The following is a 24,021-nucleotide window of genomic DNA, read 5'->3' on the forward strand; positions in this document are numbered from 1 at the left end:
CATCGCCAACACGCGACGCTCACGCGACCCGATCTGTTAAGTCGTCTCATGAAGCGTCCATCTATCGGTGACCATCCATACGATAAACTGGGGCAGGACCATCGCTGCTACTGCAGACAATCACCTCGCCGGAGAAAATTACATTTCTCCAATCGAAGTCCTGTTGGAGAGTAGCATATGTTAGACGGTCCACGGCATACTCCATCGTCAAATGTTCTCTCCTCACAGCTCGACGACACCGTATGCCACGCTCTCTAAAACGTCTCCTCACGGTGTGTGGAGAACCTGGAAGATTGGACGCCATCTTGAGTTGAGAGGCAGTTCTAAACGGGTGGTTCTCAACTTCTCTCAATAACATGGCGTCCTCTTCCCTTGTAGAGATGTGCGGCCGACCAGGAATGGGACGATTCACAACTTCACCATTCTCGATAAAAAATTTAGCCCATCGCTTAGCAGTTGACAATGGGACTCCAATCTCTTTGGCCGCCATCGACGCAGAATAACCTGCTAGAACCAGGGCAATGACTTGTTGACGGAGTTGTCTCTCTGTCATCTTCAAGCGTAATGACGAGACAGAACGTTTTATTAACAGACAGGAGTATTGCTTGGAGGAGACAAGGAAGTTTATTTATTTATTAGAGTTTGGGCATATTCTAAGAGATGTCGCCACATAAATATAGCTTTACAAGACATATATGATGACACATTTGTAATTAAAAAAAGAAAATTGTGAGAAATTCGAACCTTGAGCTAATACTATTAACTCGTTCAATAGACCAATGCCGTAACGACTTACGCTACTGAGACTGTTAATATCGATTCGAAATAATAAGTGGTTTTCCTGTTCATATTCACTTCGGTTGATTTTGTATTTATCAATTTTATGATTATTTCACTCTTCAGAGGCCCTGATGTATCTAGAATCAATCCTCCATTCGTTTTTATAACATATTTTATACTCTTAAACAAAATACAGCAAATTTAAATGGTTTAATTATGCGTTATTGGTGAACTACGGCTTTGACGAGACGAGCATGCGCAATGTTATGTCTCAGGAACTTAGAAATTGTGAGCGGCTCATTCTTTTTGCCTTTTACGTGTACACAGGCAAACAGAAAAGAGTAACATGTCTTACATTCATTTTCAAACAATTAATGTTGATTGTGTTCTGTTGATAAAAGTAACTGTAGAGAAACATTTAAAGGAATAATTTTGTGTAAATGTATATCATTAACTTTGATAATTTGACAAATAAACAATCATTGGTCACAACTAAATGACGTAATCCACCATCGTTTCACTTTGTGATCAGTATCGGCTACTTCTCCATCCCCACTCCTTAAACCTATTGCGGGTTGCATTCAGCAGTGATTCGGCGCTACATATTGCTTTGGACACGCTGTAATGAAGCTTACACTTTAAGCTACATATTTTTTATTTATTACATATTTTGCCATTTTAGTACATATTTCTCATTTTCATATTAAATATAATCCGAGCTCTAGTAATGATTAGTGATAAGTATTATAGGGAAGGATAGTGAAAATGAAAGAAAATTAGATAAATTAGTAAAATAAATAGATTGTTATTAGGTGGTAATGAAAAATATAATTGAAAAAAAAAATACTTAGGAAAGAAACAGGAGATTATAGTTAAAAGTAAAAGAGGGGATCGATAAAGACAGGCAGTGTTGTAACAAGACAGAGAGAAATAGCGATATTATGATTGGCCTAAATCAGTGACGAGGCATAAAAATTCTGTGACAAGTGCAGGAGGGAAGAGATAAATATGACGTTTGTTTGATAAAAGGAAATAAAAGTATTAGGTGTGAAATTTAGGTACAGTATATTGGAGCGTTCCGCAAGAAAGTGTAAGTTATATGTAATAAATTTAATTGTGGCACTGTATGCAAAATTGTGAGGTCCACATTACACGAATGTAATTGTTAACACTACATATATCAATATTTTATTTATTTAGCAACGTGAGTACAAATTAAATTTATAAAACAAAAATGTTTCTAGCCACTACCGTAAGAGCCAGGCTCGTGTACGGTGTGGTCTTAGCCAGTAATATAACATAAAATTTACAAGGACAGTTTACTAAATACAGTAACTTAATTAAAACCGATAAATAATACACACGAGCAAAAAAAAAAAAAAAAAAAAAAAAGAAGAAGAAGAAAGAGAAAAAGAGAGAAAAACACATTTAATATATATTGATAATCGGACAGAAACCAATGATATTCAATAAAATCATGAATATAATCGAACAGAAAACAATACCATGGATAGTGAAATAGGGGTTAGATTAATAGCAGCCAATAAGAGCTATTTTGGATTAGCAAATATATTAAAAGCAAAAAATGTTCCTTATACGATTAAAACTAAAATTTATAAAACAATGATAAGACCGGTGTTGATTTATGGAGTGGAGACTTGGACCCTGACAAAAAAGAGAGGACTCTGGGAACTTTCGAAAGAAAGATCTTAAGAAGAATATATGGAGCGATTAAAGAGGGAGGAATATGGAGACGAAGGTTTACCCGGGAATTATATCAGTTATATGAAGAACCGGATATAGTGGTGATTATAAAAGCAGAAAGGATAAGCTGGCTTGGTCATCTCATGAGAATGAGCGAAGACGAAATATGTTAGAAATTTAATTTTTCAGTCGTTGACTTTACTACATTATATATTTTGTTAGGTGTTAACCTTTACATAATAAATTGTGTGATGTATGAACGTTTTCGTTGACCATGTCAACATCATCAGATCATCAGTGTATCTGATGATGTTGACATGGTCAACGAAAACGTTCATACATCACACAATTTATTATGTAAAGGTTAACACCTAACAAAATATATAATGTAGTAAAGTCAACGACTGAAAAATTAAATTTCTAACATATTCACAGACTTTTCTGAAAATTACGCAAAATGAATTGCAAAATACAGAAGACGAAATAGCCAAAAAGCTGCTTTTTAATGAAACTGGAGGGATAAGGAAAAAGGGAAGACCTAAGCTCAGATGGTTTGATGGCGTGACAGATGACTTGGTGGCATTGGGAGTGAGAAATTGGAGGAGGAAGGCACAGGAAAAACAAACATGGAAAAGAATTGTTGAGGACGCCAAGGCCCATGTGTGGCTGTAGTGCGGAGATGATGATGATGATGATGATGATGAAGGTGAATATAGTCGACAGAAATAAAAGGGTAAAAAATGCACACATTTGTTTTATAAATTTCTTTTTTAAAAGGTTCAATTTTTTAATATTTCAAATTTGGAAAATGGTTATTGATATTAAGACGTAGTCTATAGAAGTGCACAAATAGCCAAAATAAGCAAAGTGTAAGAATCTGTCACAGACCAGCCCTAGAAAAACCCAACCAAACCACAATTAGAACAGGGAAGCCCAAAGGGCTTAAATGCAGAAACAAATGCCAGCGATTGTTGTTACATAACGAATATATTTAACTCTCTTAAATCTTGAAGGTCTAGTGAATCTTTAACAGGTAATTAACAACACATTCTTGTGTTATAGAAATAGAGCAGTCCTGCCCCAGGAATTTCTTGTTATTACCGCGTTGGAATTCCTTGAGTGGAATCTTGAACTTAATTTCTTACAAGTTTAGCATTGCGTAATCTTAATACGCTTGGAAGTGTTGCCTAACATTGAAACTTGATGCAAAACAAATAATGTAATATAGTACTGCGAAGCGAAACCAAACTACAATCAAGATAGCAAATCTTCAGCTGTTATATATTAAAGTACCATTTCATTTTAATTTTGTGCTTGCACTATAAGCACTGTACAGTACAGTATGAACTATGTAGAGCAGTGGTTGTCAACCTTTGAGAGACCATCTATAAGACGAGGGCCCGATCCCAATAAATTCACTCGAAAATACCTTTCCATTTTTTTAGTTCATAGCTGCATTTAACTAACATACGTTAATATTAATAATTAAGTATGGCGTAATCCTAAAGAGTAATGATTTCATAACTTCTTTATTTGGAAACCGATTGTGGTGTAACTTGTGTTATTATTAGAGAGCGGAATTTTAGGCCATAAAAAGTGACATTTTAGGCGCCTAAAATAGGCTCTTAAACTCCTTTATTTAGGCTCTATAAAATAAAAAATAGGCTCTTTTTGTTAAAGAATGTAACTAAGAGTGTTTTTCATTCACCAATCACATTTCTATAGTTCGCTTCACAGTAGATGATCAGCACCTATTGTGGCTATTGTGTCGCTCACTGCTGTACTTACAAATGGTGAGAAAAAAGGAAGGGGTTGTTATCTGTCTTGGAATATAAGAGAATGCTTATTCGGGTACAACTCAGTGAGTTTATGTTAAATTGCTGACAGACAGAGGAAGATATAATAATAAGAGTAATAATAATAATAATAATAATAATAATAATAATAATAATAATAATAATAATTTGTCCCGCAGGAGTTTTTACATGCTAATAAATCTACTGACATGAACCTGTCGCATTTAAGCACACTTAAATGCCATTGATCTGGGCCGGGATCGAACTCGCAACCTCGAGCACAGAAAGCCACCGCTATACCGACTACGCTACCCAGGCCGGGCAAATCGCAATATATCGAACGTAGAAGCTCCGCCCATGACCCCTTCCACTTTTCCCCTACTAGCTCACCAGACACTCTACGTGATAGGCGAGTGTTGTGTCGAATGCACATTTCATGTGGGTGGGGATAACTTCCCCTACTGGCGTTCGCTATATTGCGATTTATCCAAGGAAAGGGCAAATAAAAAAAATAGGTTTTTGCGTAAATACCGCTCTCTAGTTATTATACACTCAATTTCTTGGAGTTTTGCTTGGCATCATTTTAAATCTGAACATAAGCCCCGCCATTATCGACACATTTCCATGAACGAACTGGCACGTCCGTCACTGCTTACTACAAAATGTTGTGAGCACCTTGGAGATCGTTGATTCCAATTCTTCCAAGTTGATTGGCTTCCTTCGGTACACCTCCTCTTTCGTCCACCCCCAGAGTAAAAAATTTACAGGAAGTCAGATCTGGACTGGGGTGAACCAATCATGTATAACATGTCTGCCAATCCATTGACCTTGTAAACAGCTATCATGCAATCAATCACGAACGTCATTTGCAAAATTTGGGGTGCACTATCCTACAAAATCGTTTCACTTAGGCTTAGTGATGGCCGCTGTCGAATAGAAAATATCAGATTATTCGATAGTCACCGACAATCGTTTCATTCGATAGTTTTTAAAATATTCGAATGATTAATTCATTCACTATTCTGCCGTATAGTGATAACAATTCGAATAAGTTACTATTTCAAATTCGTATTTATAATCCATAGAGAGTTATCTCGGTCAATGTTAAGTTTCCTACGGCCACTTCCAACGGACTCCTAACTAATATTCACACGTTTATCACTGGGATTGTGGCGTTGGAAATCAATTTAGAACACTTTTATCTCAGCCACGACACATTTAAATTTTTATTGTACAATATAAATGCAGTTATCACTACAATGACACAATAATTCTTGCAGATAACACAGAATCAACTTAGGAAACGTAAGTAACAGAGTCGCAGTTTCACTTCACTTCCACTAGACGACTCTTGACTTTCAGCAGACGATATGCTATAGGTGTAGCAGGGATGCCAATATCGGCAAACGAAATGAAACTGTGAGGAATGTTACAACAGGTGTGCTAAACGTGAGGAATGTTACAATAGATGTGTAGTAGGTTAGGTTAGGTTAGGTGTGTAAGATTATATGAATGGTTACCACAGTTGGCGACACTGCAATCATTCTCCCACTCCACCTCAAATTATGTCACAACGACGAAATATGGCCACCTTCTTCATTCAAGTACGACAATTTTCCTATATAAGTAAGGAACCTATTTAGGGCGGATTGGGTGGGACCACATCGAGTTTCTACTACTCCACACTACAAAATTAAGGTATTTTCAGTGTTTGTTTTTAATTCCCTATACTGGCAATACCAAATTCAACATTCACCGTTATCTCCTCTATGTTCATATAGCTTTGTCTTTCCCAACTTGGGCTAGAAGATCGTTCGTCTTTTCGAAGTAAAATATAATTGTTTTATTTAACAACGCTCGCAACCGCCGATGTTATATCACCGGAATTGTCCCACAAGAGTTCTTTTACATGCCAGTAAATGTACTGACATGAGCCTGTTGCATTTAAGCACACTTAAATGGCATCAACCTGGCACGAGATCGAACCTTCAACGTCGGGCACAGAAGGCTACCACTCTACCGACTGCGCCACCCAGGCAGACTCGTCAAATATCGATCTCCTATTTATATGCATGTATATGATCATAAATTAATGCAACAGTGATAGGTTTGTTGCCACCCTTTGTATTTTGGGGGAGGGGAGAGCGCTGAAAAATGAAATAATCAAATATATGCCTATGAACTCGAATTATATAAACAAATTTAATAACCCATCACAGGGAATATTAAACTTTAGCGGTCCCGGTAGTTTACCATTGCCAAAAAGCATTAGTGACGAAAGTTCTAGAAGTAATTATTTCAATTTACAATTTAAGAAATCAAGGTTTTCCGCGATTTTCTTGTTATTAAGGCCCATATCCTCATTGTAGGTGCAAGCGATTCAGTAATTTTTCCGGTTTCATATATATTTAGCTTTGTAATTATTTCCTGTATCTCATATTACTAACATAAATAAAAGAAATAGATCATCCGAATGGCAATATTTCGAGAGAAAATCAGAAAATTCAACATTAAGCCTGCTGTGCAAAACATGTTTTATATTTAAAAAATACATTAAATTTACATAACCACTTGAAAAGAGTACAATTCAGTTATTCTGTAGAAGCAATTGAGTCGCGTAGATTCAAAGTGCATTTTCTCCAAATTATGAAATAGGGAATTAAAGTAGTATGTTTCAGTGCAGAATGTGATAAACCGCTCGTTTGGATCCAAGCTGGAATTTATCTGCCTAAAAGTACACTATTGGACTAAAAAAATTTGAGTGAAATTCAATTTTTTATGTCTCACATTCAGCTACTATAAAAGCTAAATGAACGACATTTTTCAAGCTTACTATAGTCTACATACATTACACTTTATAAAACAGTATTCAGAATATTAAAATAGCTAATAATACCTGTAAAAATAACATCAAATTTACATATTACTTTTACAACTGTAAAGCATTTAGGCTACGTAGTAAAATATGCAATTAATTAAATCCCTGCATGATTATTTTACAGAAATATTGTAAAGACCTACATCAACAACATAGTCTAAGATCTTTCACCTAATTCTTCAGGAAATATTTGTTTTTTAATAAAAAATTTTAGACAATTTAATATTGAAGATAACGATTAAGAGAAAAAAAGGCATTTCTGGAAGGAATAGGTAAAAGATCCTAGACTATGTTGTTACTGTAGATCTTTAAAACATCTCGGTAAAAGAATCCTGCAGATATTTAATTAATTACGTATTTTATTATGTAAATACTTTACGTTTTTACCTCTGATTGAGGTTCTGGCTGATATGTAGCCTATATCTATTATCAGGAAGTACATCTGATATGTGTCAGAGAAAGAACAATTTGTTTATATGCATTTGAAGTCTGGTTAATGGAATATGTAGCTAATCGGCGATGTATGCATTGGAAGGGGAAAGAAACTGGCCATCCTACCCCATTATCTCCTGGCCTAGTTGTCTCATGGGCGATGCCTTATTGGTGTTACTTATGAGGTTCAAACCTGTCTTCGGACAGTTGACTGAACAACAACTTTACGTCTATAAGAAAATATACAAATTTTATATTATTTTTTACAGATAATTATTAGTCATTTTAAATATTCTGAATAGTATTTTATAAAATGTAATGTATGTATATTAAGCACGAGAAGTTTTGTTCAGTTAGCTTTTATAGTAGCTAAGAACTTCACTAATTTTTTGTAATACAATGATGCACCTCCTTCCTTAACTTCAGCAGTAAAATCACTGTTTTTTGTTTAACTGCACTAGTTTTTCGACTTTTCTAACAAATCAGGTTTTTGTGTAAAGCGCACTTTAATTCTAGGCAACTCAATTAACTGAAATTATTCCAGAAGAATCTGTAACCTATAAATTTATGTAAATTAATAAAAATTATTTGCCATGTTATCATTAGTGAAATTGTTTAACTTTAATGGTGATAAAATATAAGATAAATGATGTAGCATAAATATGTTATCCTTATAGACCTACGTAAATTACTGTATCGAAAACGAAAGAAGCTATCGAATGAATTAATTCGATAGTAAATTTAAGCTACAGATACGAATTCGATAGTGGAAAAGATTCGATAGTACTTCTGGTTTAATTAACCGAGTGATTTGGTACTAGTTTAGTGCATTATGCAACGAGCCTATAATGGTAGTATTTAAGACGCGAATATGTTTATGAAACGAGCGCAAGCGAGTTTCATAATTTTCATACGAGCGTCTTAATTACCATTATAGGCAAGTTTCATACGACTTTTTATGCTCGACCATATTTCTAACTTGAAATTATTCATAAGTATTCATGTTATTCGTATCTGACTGAGGAGCGGAACTGACCTTGTGCAATACCTCGTAAATTGTGAGATGTGCGCAGACGCGAAAGTATTGATTTTTTCCGAGAAACAAATGTCGACATTGACCTTGATATAAATCTAGAGAGTAAAATAAACATTAATCTTGATATAACCTTGACATTGAATTAGACATTGAAAAACGAGATGACAAATTGAATTTATTTGAATATTATTTACAATTAACGCTAATTATTATAGTAGCAGAACTGACTTTATTCAAATATAGGTGATTTATTGATTTATTGTTGTCTTTCGATTGCATATCCGAGAATAATCGATACTTGCGCTTTCATATTGCTACAATGGTATTTTCTGATTGGTGGAACACCTGAACTTTAATGAATAGGTGTACTTTAATGAGGTCCATCAAAGGGCTGCTACCAGGTGTATAATTACTACATTTCGGCATGGTCGAGTATAAACAAATTTATTAAACAGTTTGATATTTCATTGACTTTGATTAGACATAAAGCTGAATAGTGCAAGACGACACACGCAAATAGAAAACAATAAGTAAATATATCCATTGTGGAATTCCAACCATGTCTGAGAGTTCACGAATCCCCTCTTTGCACGTAGAGGAAGAAGATGTTGTTATTTATATGGATTACATGTAGAGATAGACCTAAATCCGATTTCATACTGTTGAATAACAGAGATATGGTTGGGTGAATTTATCGCCACGCCATTCTCCTCAGAGTGGAATCTCTACAAATTTCTCGGTACCTTGCATTCCAGATTATATCACATGACGTAATACTGTGGAGGTAAATATCTTTCTCTAGATGTATAAAAGAGAGATATTTCCCAGTTGTATCACAGTGTAAGACAGCAATCATAAGGAACGAAGAACTCTTCCTATCAGAAGAAATGCATCACATTCAGGTAAGAAACATAAAAAGAATGATAATAAGGTTGATATTATACAATGTTACCACAATTTTATATTACTTACATACGTGTTTTGGTCTCAGGTTGTAGGTGTAGTTGCTGTGGTGGCTCTAGTTACTATTGTGCACGCCCACCCTGGTCATATTGAAGATGTTCAGCATTATGTAAGTAACGAATCAACATCTGCATTACCTAATGTACGTATCAGCCTACTCTTAGTAACTTACCGGATTTCATTCATAAATTTTATTCAGTTAAATGTCTCATATTCACACATATTCCTACTATAAATTGCGATTTCGATGTGTAAGTGATTAACCACCTGCAGGGTTGCAGTTTAAAACCAGCAGGCTTTGGTTCGAAGCCAAAAATTATTTTAATTTAAGTTCTGATTCCGATTACGAGATTTTGACCAAATGTTTTGAAGCAGGCACTCTTTTGTATAGCCTACTAATTGCTGATGTTGATATTATAATGATTGTACTTCCTTTGTAGGAACATCCCAAATACAAGTTCGAATACGCAGTTCATGACCCACATACCGGTGACGTCAAGGAACAGTGGGAGTCCAGGGATGGAGACGCAGTGAAGGGATCTTACAGTCTGAAGGAAGCTGATGGAGGAACCCGCACCGTGGAGTACCACGCCGACAAACACAACGGTTTCGTCGCCGTCGTCAAGAAAGCTGGAGGACACTCCAAACCTGAGATCACTTACCACGGAGCCCAACCTCATTATTGAACTTTACATGCATAACGAAATTAATAGTCGAGCCTTGTTACTATATTTTGTATATAGAAATTATTCCATTATTCTTAACTGTGAAAATATTTAAAGAAAAATGTTTTATACGAAAATATTTTGGAAATAAAAGTGTTATTGTAATTATTATAGTAAGACAGTTGCAATTGAATATTCTAAAGATACAACTCTATTCTCCGGCCCTTTCCTCTTCGTCTCCACGTACGTTCCATCTTATATCTTTGTGTTGTCTATCATCTGGTATTATCACCCGCCTCGAACTTCTCTTTCGTTCACCATTTCTTCAAGTGCGTCCTTCATAACCAGTTTGTTATTAGCCAGTGATCCAGCCAATTTATTTTCCTCTTCCCGATGAGTTTCAGTATTATTCTTTCTTTACCCATTCTTTCCAACATAGCTTCATTTCTTATTCTGTCTGTCCACTTCACACGCTCCATTTTTCCCAGATCCACATTTCAAATGTTCTAGTCGCTTCTCTTCACTTTGTCGTAATAATCTATCCAAGTTTCTGCTCTATATAATACCACACTCTACACAAAGCACTTCTCTAGTCTCTTTCTTCGTTATTTTTTCAGATGGTGCTCCTTTTTCTATTAAAAGGTTTCTTTTGCAATTGATATCTTTTTAACTTTTTTGGCAGTGGCTCAAGAATAATTCACGTAATTATAGGCCTACCTACAGTTACAGAGTTTTTCAATGGATTTGTTACGACCTGTAGCCTATATATTTAGGAGGTGTTATACAGTATTACGCTGTGTTTCCTCATCCAAACTCAATATTCCTCTATCAAAAGCTTGTTCTTTTTAAAAAATTCCATGATATGCTACTGCTACTGCTAGTGCTACTGCTTCTCCTGCTACTACTACCATTACTACAGCCACCACAACCGCCACTACTAATACTACTGATAATACTACTGCTGTTACTACTCTACTATTATTGTTACTACTACTACTGCCACTACTGATACTACCACTGCTGCTATTGATACTACTACTGCCACTACTGATGCTATTACTATTGCTACTGCTACCACTACTACTAGAGTACTACTACTGATACTACTGCTGCTGTCATTACTGATGCTACTACTATTTTTACTGCTATCACTACTACTGATGCTACTAATACTACTACTACCACTACTGATACTATTATTGCTACTGCTACTACTACTACTGCCACTACTGATACTATCATTGCTTCTGCTACCACTACCACTACTGCTGATACTACTACTGCCACTACTGATACTATCATTGCTTCTGCTACCACTACCACTACTGCTGATACTACTACTGCCACTACTGATACTATCATTGCTTCTGCTACCACTACCACTACTGCTGATACTACTACTGCCACTACTGATACTATCTTTGCTTCTGCTACCACTACCACTACTGCTGATACTACTACTGCCACTACTGATACTATCATTGCTTCTGCTACCACTACCACTACTGCTGATACTACTACTGTCACTACTGATACTATCATTGCTTCTGCTACCACTACTACTACTGCTGCCACTACTGATACTATCATTGCTTCTGCTACCACTACCACTACTGCTGATACTACTACTGCCACTACTGATACTATCATTACTTCTGCTACCACTACCACTACTGCTGATACTGCTACTGATAATACTACTGCAACTACTGATACTGCCACTACTGATATTACTACTACTACTATTACTACTACTGTCACTTACTTACTTACTTACTTACTTACTTACTTACTTACTTACTTACTGGCTTTTAAGGAACCCGGAGGTTCATTGCCGCCCTCACATAAGCCCGCCATTGGTCCCTATCCTGAGCAAGATTAATCCAGTCTCTATCATCATATCCCACCTCCCTCAAATCAATTTTAATATTATTTTCCCATCTACGTCTCGGCCTCCCTAAAGGTCTTTTTCCCTCCGGCCTCCCAACTAACACTCTATATGCATTTCTGGATTCGCCCATACGTGCTACATGCCCTGCCCATCTCAAACGTCTGGATTTTATGTTCCTAATTATGTCAGGTGAAGTATACAATGCGTGCAGCTCTGCGTTGTGTAACTTTCTCCATTCTCCTGTAACTTCATCCCTCTTAGCCCCAAATATTTTCCTAAGCATCTTATTCTCAAACACCCTTAATCTCTGTTCCTCTCTCAAAGTGAGAGTCCAAGTTTCACAACCATACAGAACAACCGGTAATAAAACTGTTTTATAAATTCTAACTTTCAGATTTTTTGACAGCATACTGGATGATAAAAGTTTCTCAACCGAATAATAACAGGCATTTCCCATATTTAGTCTGTGTTTAATTTCCTCCCGAGTATCATTTATATTTGTTACTGTTGCTCCCAGATATTTGAACTTCTCCACCTATGCAAAAGATAAATTTCCAATTTTTATATTTCCATTTCGTACAATATTCTCGTCACGAGACATAATCATATACTTTGTCTTTTCAGGATTTACTCCCAAACCTATCTCTTTACTTGCTTCCAGTAAAATTCCCCTGTCTTCCCTAATCGTTTGTGATTTTCTCCTAACATATTCACGTCATCCGTATAGACAAGCAGCTGATGTAACCGGTTCAATTCCAAACCCTCTCTGTTATCCTGGACTTTCCTAATGGCATACTCTAGAGCAAAGTTAAAAAGTAAAGGTGATAGTGCATCTCCTTGCTTTAGCCCACAGTGAATTGGAAACGCATCTGACAGAAACTGACCTATACGAAGTCTGCTGTACGTTTCACTGAGACACGTTTTAATTAATCGAACTCGTTTCTTGGGAATACCAAATTCAATAAGAATATCATATAAAACTTCTCTGTTTCCCGAGTCATATGCCTTTTTGAAATCTATGAATAACTGATGCACTGTACCCTTATACTCCCTTTTTTTCTCCATTATCTGTCGAATACAAAATATCTGGTCAATAGTTGATCTATTACGCCTAAACCCACACTGATGATCCCCAATAATTTCATCTACATATGGAGTTAATCTTCTCAACAGAATTTTGGACAAAATTTTGTACGACGTCAACAAAAGTGATATTCCTCGAAAGTTACTACAGTTAGTCTTGTGCCCCTTCTTAAAGATAGGTATGATTATGGACTCCTTCCATTGTTCTGGTACAATTTCCTTTTCCCAAATAGCAAGTACAAGCTTATAAATTTCGTTAGATAATGCGCTTCCACCCTCTTGTGTTAATTCTGCAGGAATTTGATCGATACCTGGAGACTTATAATTTTTTAGATTTTCTATCGCAATTTCGACTTCAGAAAGTGTGGGTTCGGGTATAAATGGCTCAGCAGTTTGTATTTCAATTTCGTCCCGACCATTTCTATTTGGCCTATGTATATTTGGTAGTTGTCCAAAATAGTTTTTCCATCTGTTCAGGATTGAATGAGCGTCTGCAAGCAAGTCACGATTCTCATCCTTGATCACGTTTACTCTTGCCTGATATCCATTCTTGAATTCCTTTATGCCCTTACATAAATCCCTAATGTTTTTATTTTTACTATTTGTTTCTACCTCATTCAGTTTTTCCTTCAAGTAATATCTCTTTTTATTCCTAAGCGTACGATTTGCTTCCCGTCTTTTATTGAAATAATTATCTCTATTCACCTCAACTGGATCCTGTAAGAATTTCGATTTTGCCTGTTTCCTTCTTTTTACTACCATGCAAGTTCTATATAGACTTGTAACATTCAAAGTAACAAATCTCAAAACCTTATTCCTTTGCTGTGGTCGTGCCAGAGAATCAGTCCCATTCCGAGGCTTATTTGAAGGATTCGTAACGAGCTGTTTTTTTTTTACGGTGATGGGTTGTTAGCTCTTCGCCCAACCCCCAAACTGGAGGACTACTCCTCATCGGTTGTCCGCGACTGCTTATTCAATATATTCACAGCTACCCTCCATATCTGGAGGCCGTCTCCTCGATCCGCAACCTGAGGACGCGCCATGCCGTGGTGATAGGGACGCACAATACATGGACTACTGTCACTACTACTATTGCTCTTTTGAAGCGATAATCTTCAACGTGATTAACAGTAAAATGCGAGTGTAGGTACTTTACTCTTTTGCCCAACCAATTTTTACATGCATTTTCCATTTTTCTTTGAATTTTTATAAAATAAACACTAAGTGTAAGTACTACACTCATACCAAGTATTTCATCTACTGAAACATCGCCGTTATGTTCTTCGCGCCGTGACTTGCAAATTACTGATAGAGATCTCTGTTTTTAAACCGCCGAGGAAACAAGAGACCGTTTCATGATTCATATCTGAGCGTTTATAGTTCTAAATGGCATTATAATGCATGCAACGTAAATAATGGGCAGTAGGAATACTCACATCACTTCTTTATAAGCCTCATAAACAAATATGAGACTTCCATCCAGCTCTTATTGTGGCGATAAAGGATAAAGATATGAAATAGCAATGAAATAAAAAAAATAACTTTCTATGTTTTTACTGTGTAATCGTTGAAGTTCGATGTGAGCTCCTCTGGTTGGCCGGCATACATATGAGCTGTAAACCAATAATTTCTGTCACATACGACCAAGAGCGTTGAAAGTGACAGTTTCTCTTATTCGTCCTTGAAAATGGTTAATAGGCCTATAATTATGGATACTGTCTGCTTCACATAACTGCATAACTAAAGGCCCAGACAAAGGAGTGAAGTCCTGAGCAGATACCGTTGAGAAGATGTTTCCATCCGCTCCTTCCAGTCCATCGCTGTGGAAATGTTCCATTTATGAATTCCCAACTTACGTCAGAAACACTATCTTGTTGAAATGTTATTTGAATTAATTGTAACAGCTGCAGTTTACGCTGAGAAATTTGGCAACAATATAGAACAGAATACGACTGCGTGTAGATGGCGTGACGCAGTAGTAGATCTGACCTTCAGATATATTTATTTTTGTGGGGATTGAAGGGATTGGCTTATAAAGATAGGCGGACAATAGACATAAACCCTCTCGTAATATTAAGAACTGTGTCGCAGAACATGTACAAGCGTGTAAACTTGTTCCTGCGAAAGGTATGGGGACATTCCCAGCTCGAGTTGCTGTCAACGATGTTATCCAATATGATTATGTATGTATAAATGTGTCTGTGTAATTTCTAAATACTCAGGCGATATACAGTTCATGTAATAAATTTAGAAACTTCAAGTATTGAAGCTTTATGAACACTCTATAATAGCCTGAATGTTTATAATGAAACTTCAACTTACTCTGCGTTATAAACTAACTTATAACATTTAACATGAAGTCCTTTTCGTTGAAACGTAACAAAATTTTTATTATGAGTAATAAATTAACATTGAATTTGGATATATTTATTGTAAATATATTATATGTACATCAAACACTTAGTAATGAGGTTTGGCTCCGTGGTAAGTGATCTCAAGTTTGGAGTGTCCTCCAGCTTTCTTGACGACGGCGACGAAACCGTTGTGTTTGTCGGCGTGGTACTCCACGGTGCGGGTTCCTCCATCAGCTTCCTTCAGACTGTAAGATCCCTTCACTGCGTCTCCATCCCTGGACTCCCACTGTTCCTTGACGTCACCGGTATGTGGGTCATGAACTGCGTACTCGAACTTGTACTGGGGGTGTTCCTGAATTATATAAATTATATGTGTAATTACAGTCACACTATACTTACTATGAGAAATACTGAATTGACAATTATTTTCACTGTAAAAATTGAGTGAGTGTATCCCATATGAGTTTTGACTTTTCTGAATTATTTTGTGTATTTTCAGTAGACAATCACCAGTTTTCATATTGAAATTTTGTGCTATTATATGACGTAGATGGGAAGATAATATTAAAATGGATTTGAGGGGGGGGTAGGATATGATGGTAGAGACTGGATTAATCTTGCTCAGGATAGGGACCAATGGCGGGCTTATGTGAGGGCGGCAATGAACCTACGAGTTCCTTAAAAGCTAGTAAGTAAGTAAGTAAATCACCAGTTAACAAATGAAGAGTGAAATATGCAAAAGGACCCAAGTGCCCTTTTTTGTCATCATCATCATCATCATCATCATCATCATCATCCTTGCAGGTATTAGGCCTAGTGGTCTGTTACGGTCTCAGTCCATCTTTTCAGGGGGCGTCCCGAAGATCGTCTTCCGTGTGGTATGTAGCGGAGAATTTGTCTCGGGAGTCTGGAACGGTCCATTCTATTGACATGGTTAAGCCATTTTTGTCTATAGTGGTTGAGATGTTCATAAATAGGTGTAATTTTCAATTCTTTTGTAATTAGTTCATTCCTTTTGTGGTCAAGCAAGCTGTAGCCGGCAGTCCTCCTTAGAAATCTCACTTCCGCAGTTGTTAGGCGTTGAACATCTGAGTTTCGAACAGTCCAGGCCTCACTACCATACATGAGGACAGGTCTTGCTAGAACTTTATATGCTTTTAACCTGTTATGTTTTTGGGTTTTCGTGGTTGTGAAAACCTGGTTGATGGTTCTTAAGGCTCCATTAAAATGTTGAATATTTTCAGATATATCAGTAACAGGTAAATATGTCAAACTATAACATAAATATTTAAATGAGTTTACCTGTTCTAACGTATGGGTTCCAATGCAAATTTTACTCCTAACTGGCTGTTTACTTTGGAACACCATAATTTTTGTTTTGTTTGGGGAAATTTTCATATCGAAATTTTGTGCTATTATATATCCAGGTGATATATTGCGTATTGCAGCTCGTCTTCATTTTTTTTTTTTTTTTTGGTGAAATTGAGATTATTATGATTTCAGATCCAAAATGCCACAGGGAACGTGCAGAAAAATTGTCATCCCTCTGATGCTATTTCTTGTATGAATTATTTTAAATATCTTTCAAACAGGTGCAAGTGCTATTAACTTGCGCAACCTGTTTTATAACAGCTGTCTTCTAAGAAATTTTCATTATGGTTCAATTTTAGCATTCAGTTGAAGTTGTTGCGAAAAATTGCATCTTATTTACAGTTATTTCAGTGACAAGTGAAGCAATTATCTTTGAGCTGTATAAAGTTTTTTATTTCTCCTGAAAATATTGAATTTGGCACTTATGTCCTTTTGCATACTTCACACTTAAAATATTGTAAGAATACATTCTATTACTATAAGTCGCTTTGGTAAGAAAATAAACCGGTAATATCTTTCAGTCGACCTGGTTGGCGAGTTGGTATACCGCTGGCCTTCTATGCCCAAGGTTGCGGGTTCGATCCCGGGCCAGGTCGACGGCATTTAAGTGTGCTTAAATGCGAGAGGCTCATGTCAGTAGATTTACTGGAATGTAAAAGAACTCCTGCGGGACAAAATTCCGGCACATCCGGGGACGCTGATATAACCTCTGCAGTTGCGAGCGTCGTTAAATAAAACATAACATTTTAACAATATCTTTCATGGGTATGTAACATCGGTAGCATATAGTTTGCAGTTTCATTTCCTACAAATGTGCCACAGTGGTCAATATAAATAATTTTAGAATAAAAAACTGCGAAGGTGATATAATTTGTATCTAATATAATATAGAGTAAAAGTTGGTAATACTGTGATACTAATAATATTATGATAGTTTTTTTTTTTTTTTTTTTTACTGAGCGAGAGGAAGTTCGGTTTTTTGCGTCAGGGAATTTTCGTGGACAAGTTTCTGCACAAAACCGATCCTTCTCTCGCTCAGTAAAATTGTAAAAAATTCTCAAAAAGAACTATCACAATATTATTAGTATCACAATTTGCCAACCTTTACCCTATTACGTTTTAACAATCATTTATGTTGTTCAGGATATGCTCATTAATAAACAGAATTAGAGATTAATAAGCCAACCGATGTGCATGCAACAACTAAAGTGCACAGTTTTAACGTTAAATATAATTCACTACCATAGATCGGAATCTTTCCTAGGACATGATGTTTATTGTTGTCATTTTGATATCTCACATTTCATCATGTAAAGGCCCAAATTTGTGCTGGCCACCGCACTGAATTCTCACCGTGTGTCATTCTAATTTTAGGCCGAAAATCCTGAATATTGTTCTAAATGTAAACTCTGACAGAAATATTAAAATCTTCTGTAGAGTCTACATACACGTTTTTAAAGTATTGTAACTTTTTATAGCCGTTGTCATAGAAAAGTACTGCGTATTAATTTAACGTTTTGTACAGAAAAACTTTGATCGAAACAGTTGATCAGTGGGATAATGCATTACCAGACAGCAATTTAGAAATAAAAAATTCTGAATTATTATTCTAATATTGTTATTATTTAATTATTATTGATTGAATAAACATCTGCACCATCTCGTGACAGAGATTCAAAACTCCTGCTTAATTTGACGTTAAAAACTGGTCATTAAGTGAATTTCCAGCCGAATAAATAAAGCATTTCCACTATTTGTTATAGAGGTTAGTAATCTCCCAAAGTTACTCTACATTTGTGGTATAACAAATTGTGGCTAGCATCATTTGTTTTGAAATAAATAAAGAAAGAAATATGTTAGTTCTATATAAACCACTCTGTAGTAGGCCTACACTTTCTATAAAACTTTGGAGGTTCGAAAAAAGTGCTTTAAATGTAGAGAATACTTACATGATGATCATCAAAATGGCCAGGGAAAGCCTTCGTACAGACAAATAGGAGAGCCGCCACAGCGAAGATTACAACAACCTTATTAAAAATGAGGATTAAAATCATATTAATATAATTTAACTTATTTGTAAAGAGTGTTGAAATACGACTATAGGAATTATATATTAAGAATACCTTAAACGCCTGCATGGTAGTAAGTCTTGTCTGATCTATCTCTTGTTAGTGTATACTGGAAACACACAGAGCATTGCTTTTATATCGGACGGAATGTGAGAATTTCACCCGCAACGAAGTTACGTCACTGAGTGAGGCACACAGTGGTGTGGTGTGGAACATACTGTATTTGCGGATATAACTGGAAATTAGTATTTTATTGATGTGGTAGATTTCAATCTGAGACTGCTGAGTCCTGAGACATTTATTGTTTTATTTTTAAAGTTTAATATATTTCTATACTTCAAAAAATGTCACTGACATAAGGAATATTTATTATAGATTTATTAATTTTTTCTACAGCATAATATCTATAATATTGACAATTAATATTTGAGGAGAAAAATTCGCTCCGACACCGGGGATCGAACCCGGGTCCTTGGTTCTACGTACCAAGCGCTCTGACCACTGAGCTACGCCGAATTCAATCCACAGTACCGGACCGAACCCTCCTCCTTCAAAGGGAAACATTACAGATTACAGTTAGAGCACAAATGCGGTATATTATACTAAACTTCGGGTCTCTGCATATACATCGTATATCATAATCATGTATGAAGTATAGTATAGTATAGTATAGTATACTATACTCTCAGGACTCAGGAGGATATAGAAAACATGACATTTTTGGACAAAATATGGATTTTTTCTACAAGCTGTTCAAAATACTCTACTATATATATATATATATATATATATATATATATATATATATATGTTGTTAAAGTTTAATGACTGTAAGATGACTGGAAACCGTCCTAATGTCATAATCATTAAAGTTACGCACTCTTGAAGTGTCAACTTTAATAGTAGACCTATATTTTACAATGAGCCTAAAATGGTAGAAATTAAGACACGAATATGTTTATGAAACTAGAATTAAGCAACTTTCATAATTTTCATATGAGCGTCTTAATTACCATTAGTCCTATAGACAAGATGCATCGCTACGACTGTTTTTGTTTGACCATAATTAAATGTCTAAGTTTTGAGTTTTTACAAATATCTTACCTTGTTACTTTACTGATAATGAAACTGTGACCATGAGTGTATTTTCAGCGTGTTCTCGACTATTGCAACAGATGGCAGGCACGGAGAACTTTTGTCTCTTTGTAGTATTTATCGATTTTTTGCAGGGTTTTGGTTTGGAGATTTTAACCTCAAAGCAACACACATTAAAACACAGGAAATGAACTCAACTTATTAGAATATTAAAATTAACGCTAACAGAACTTATTTTATTTGAAATACATGTTGTTGATTGTGCAGTTTGTGAAATTTATGTGGAGAATGGCTTCCAGTGGAATATTTGAAGTTGGGTTAATATTTATTTGAGTGTTTTGTATAACTTATCAATTGAGTTTAATATTTTGTTTGAGATTTCAATTTTCTTTTCAATTGATTCTTCAATGTATCCTTCTGCATGGATTTTCGATTGCTCCTCTCAAGGTTTGCGGGTTGTTGCGCGTACGATATTAATATAGCATATGCTAAGTTAGAAATCGATAGTTGGAATAACATAATGAATAGCAGTACTTTAACGTATGTTATTAAGATACAGTTATGTCACATGTAATTAGCGTATTATAGTATAGTCGAATAGAAAGTAATTTTTCTCCGCTATAATATTTTGTGTATTTCTCTTCATGCAAAAACACAATTGTTTCCGAATACTCAATATATAATGCTTAACAATTTTGGATGATTTTTTTTCTAACTCACCAACTTTTAAAATAAAAAGAAATATATGTGACATAAACAAAAGAATTAAAATATATTGGGATTATTTTACTATTTTTTCTGTATTCTAGTATTAATTAAAAAACAAATTGAATGCATAGTCCTCTTCCTAATATAGCAGTGGTGCTCACTAAAAAGGTCCAGGCTGATTAAACGAAATTTGTATGAGGAGTAGAGGTTTGAAAATTTGCCCCTTTAAAAAAAATGAATAACTGAAAAAAAAAAAAAAAAAAAATGTATCGTGAAAATCAAATTTTGATAACCCTATTAGATGGCTAAGATACATAATATTTGTATCAAAACTGAAAGCTATACCTTAGCAACATTCATTTTCTTTATATTCTCCCTTAAAAAACTGAGAAACGTAAGGCGTGAACCACAGTGAAAAATTTGTTGACAACTGAGAGTAATCATTTCGTAATGTCGCTTCATACGAAAAGAAAAAAAATGCATATCCTTCATTACTTACTTCTCTTATCATAGATCCATAGGCCCCCCTCTCCATTTGTAAATGTAATAAACATTCAAACTGTAGCTTTTTTCCTGAGACTGGGTGACGTATTTTAAGTGCCGGTGTATCCTGATACAGTGCAGAATCTTTAAGAGTGTCGAGAAAAACAGAGTTTTACGGTTGGATAAAAGCTATCTACGTTCCCTTCAGAACTTATTGATCTGTCCATAAAATTACAGATTATTATCAGATTCCAGAGCAGCGGTTCAGGAAATACGATCAACTCCTATAAAGGAGAACTATATTATTTTTACCAAAGTTTTGAATTTGTTGTTTCACGCTTTGTACGGAAAAACAAGAAATTCAATTGAATGATTACAAAGTTTTGTCAGAGTTTACAATAAAACTGTTCATGTCAAAACGTTATCATTTTTCCCCCCTTGTAAATGGAGTCAAAATAATAATTACAGCTATGTAATATGTAAAATATCTCATGAGGAGTACAGATTACTGAATATAAAATAAGATGAAGAAAATATATTTTTTCATTTCTTACCTTCAAAAAAATGTAATATCCGACATAGATATGTGTTTATACGTTAGTACCCCATTATGTGAACGATCCTGTGTCATAACAGACAAGGCAGTGAAATTATACACATCGCGGCACTATAAAAGATTTGCTCTCTCGTTTGGCAGCACATTCATCCAGCGGAACAACCTGCAGTACCTTCTCTACCATCATGCAGCAGATTAAGGTAACTCACGTGACTAATCACAGATGTTACGTTTTTAAACATAGCAATAGGCTAGCAATAAACAGTGTATTAATTTAAACCTATTTATCTTTCAATAAGGTTGTTCCATTCATTGCCATCGTGGCGGCCCTTCTAGCTGCAGTAGCTGCCTTTCCTGGCCATTCGGTAGAAGACCATCATTATGTATGTATAATACTTTAAATAAGCTATTCTTTACATAAAAGCGTTGAATAAACATTAATCAAATTATTAACTCATATAATAATTCTTACTTATATTCAACAGATGTAGGAGTGTTGTCGTCCAAATTCTTGTTAATTTTCTGATTTAACAATAATTAAATTTCTAATCCAGGAGCATCCCCAGTACAAGTTTGAATACGCTGTACATGACCCACATACCGGTGACGTCAAGGAACAGTGGGAGTCCAGGGATGGAGACGCAGTGAAGGGATCTTACAGTCTGAAGGAAGCTGATGGAGGAACCCGCACCGTGGAGTACCACGCCGACAAACACAACGGTTTCATCGCCGTCGTCAAGAAAGCTGGAGGACACTCCAAACCTGAGATCACTTACCACGGAGCCAAGCCTCATTATTAAGTGAATATAACAATGTAATGTGGTTCGAAATATTTTATTTAATTTCAATTTTGTACATTTTGATAAATAAAATTGATGTTACCATGACGTTAAATGTGAACTTAATACCGTTAATATACGAAACCCATACCGGCTTTAAGAATCTGTGATATTTCTGAATGAAGGCCTGTGCATGAGTTACCCTTAGTAGGATTGTTTCGTTTTAATCCAGTTCTGTCCATAATTTAACCTACATCTCATGTCATCAGCTATGAATAATTATTGTATTAAATATTGTTCATAGAAGAATTACATTTTCACTGACTTTATCGATAATAAATTACTATTTTCCCATATGTTGTACTGGTTTATCTATACGCAACCGAACGGTACCAGTGACAGAATGTTTCAAAGAAGGATTAGAAAAAGATAAATAATAAAAACTAAACAAATAATTTAAGTACGAAGGGGGGGGGGAACAGCAGTGACTGACTAGTGAAGTGAATCGGGGAGTTTATGGACGAAGAAATACGTTTGACAACGACAGCGATACTGGTCGAAATTGGAGAAATAAATGCTTTACAGGATATTCTTACAGACTGAAAACAAATACATGGTTTACAGAATGTATTTCAGCCGATGTAGACTGTGAAACTTTTCACCGATCAACAGCCATAGATTCCACGAGCTCTCTTGCTCTCTCTTTCCATCTCTTGTACACCACAGCTTTTGTCTTATGCTTGTTTAATCTAATTTGAGACTCTCTTTGCTCCTGCTGTGCTCGTTTTCATTTTTTAGTTCTATTAATGCTAGAGTTTTCAGATATTTTGAAAGTTTATAAATTTTCACTACTACTCTTTGAAAATTGAGAGTCCATTTTACCTAGAGTTTTTTTTATCATATATTTAGTCAATCTTGTCGTTACAAATCGACCGGCACCTCGAACGTCCGGATCGACTCAGATCTCACAAAGTTATTAGCATAAAATTGCCGCCGGAACGCAGTTTTCGAGGCACGTTTTGATTCATCCGTCTTGCAGGCCTTGCAGGTCCGACCGGTTTACTGCTATGTTCATGGTTATGAGACTTCCTTATCTACATGATGATATACTTTTCATTTCGCTATGTTTATTTGTTCGAAAGCTATTAATGATTCTAATGTAAACTCTCTTTTGGACATTGTTACACAACGATTGGTGATATAGCGTGCGAAATAAAATGACATAGTTCTAAGTCAAGAAATGTACTTGAAGGAGACTTTTATAGATAGATGGATGGATGGATGGACGGACGGACGGACGGACGGACGGACGGACGGACGGACGGACGGACGGACGGTTGGATGGATTGGAGGAAGGATAACCTGGGAGTAAATTTGA

General features: G+C 35.6%; 3 protein-coding genes across 3 annotated transcripts in view; 2 read left to right on the top strand and 1 right to left on the bottom strand.

The window, feature by feature from the left end:
• Nucleotides 1-24,021, top strand: part of LOC138702274 (serpin A9-like) — a 238,260-nt gene that overhangs the window by 77,295 nt on the left and 136,944 nt on the right. The window lies entirely within an intron of this gene.
• LOC138701917 (cuticle protein 19-like) lies at nucleotides 9,479-10,385 on the top strand. The gene is made up of 3 exons (XM_069829279.1): nucleotides 9,479-9,528; nucleotides 9,618-9,698; nucleotides 10,030-10,385. The coding sequence occupies exons 1-3, from the start codon at nucleotides 9,514-9,516 to the stop codon at nucleotides 10,273-10,275; spliced, it is 342 nt and encodes a 113-aa protein (XP_069685380.1). The 5' UTR covers nucleotides 9,479-9,513; the 3' UTR covers nucleotides 10,276-10,385.
• On the bottom strand, nucleotides 15,684-19,105 carry LOC138702296 (cuticle protein 19-like). Its single transcript, XM_069829881.1, has 3 exons — nucleotides 19,077-19,105; nucleotides 18,903-18,980; nucleotides 15,684-15,934 (listed from the first exon to the last, which is right to left on the bottom strand). Exons 1-3 carry the CDS (start codon nucleotides 19,089-19,091, stop codon nucleotides 15,689-15,691), a joined length of 339 nt encoding a protein of 112 aa, XP_069685982.1. The 5' UTR covers nucleotides 19,092-19,105; the 3' UTR covers nucleotides 15,684-15,688.

The sequence above is a fragment of the Periplaneta americana genome, chromosome 6 (genome assembly GCF_040183065.1).
Source record: "Periplaneta americana isolate PAMFEO1 chromosome 6, P.americana_PAMFEO1_priV1, whole genome shotgun sequence".
In the NCBI taxonomy this organism is placed as follows: domain Eukaryota; kingdom Metazoa; phylum Arthropoda; class Insecta; order Blattodea; family Blattidae; genus Periplaneta; species Periplaneta americana.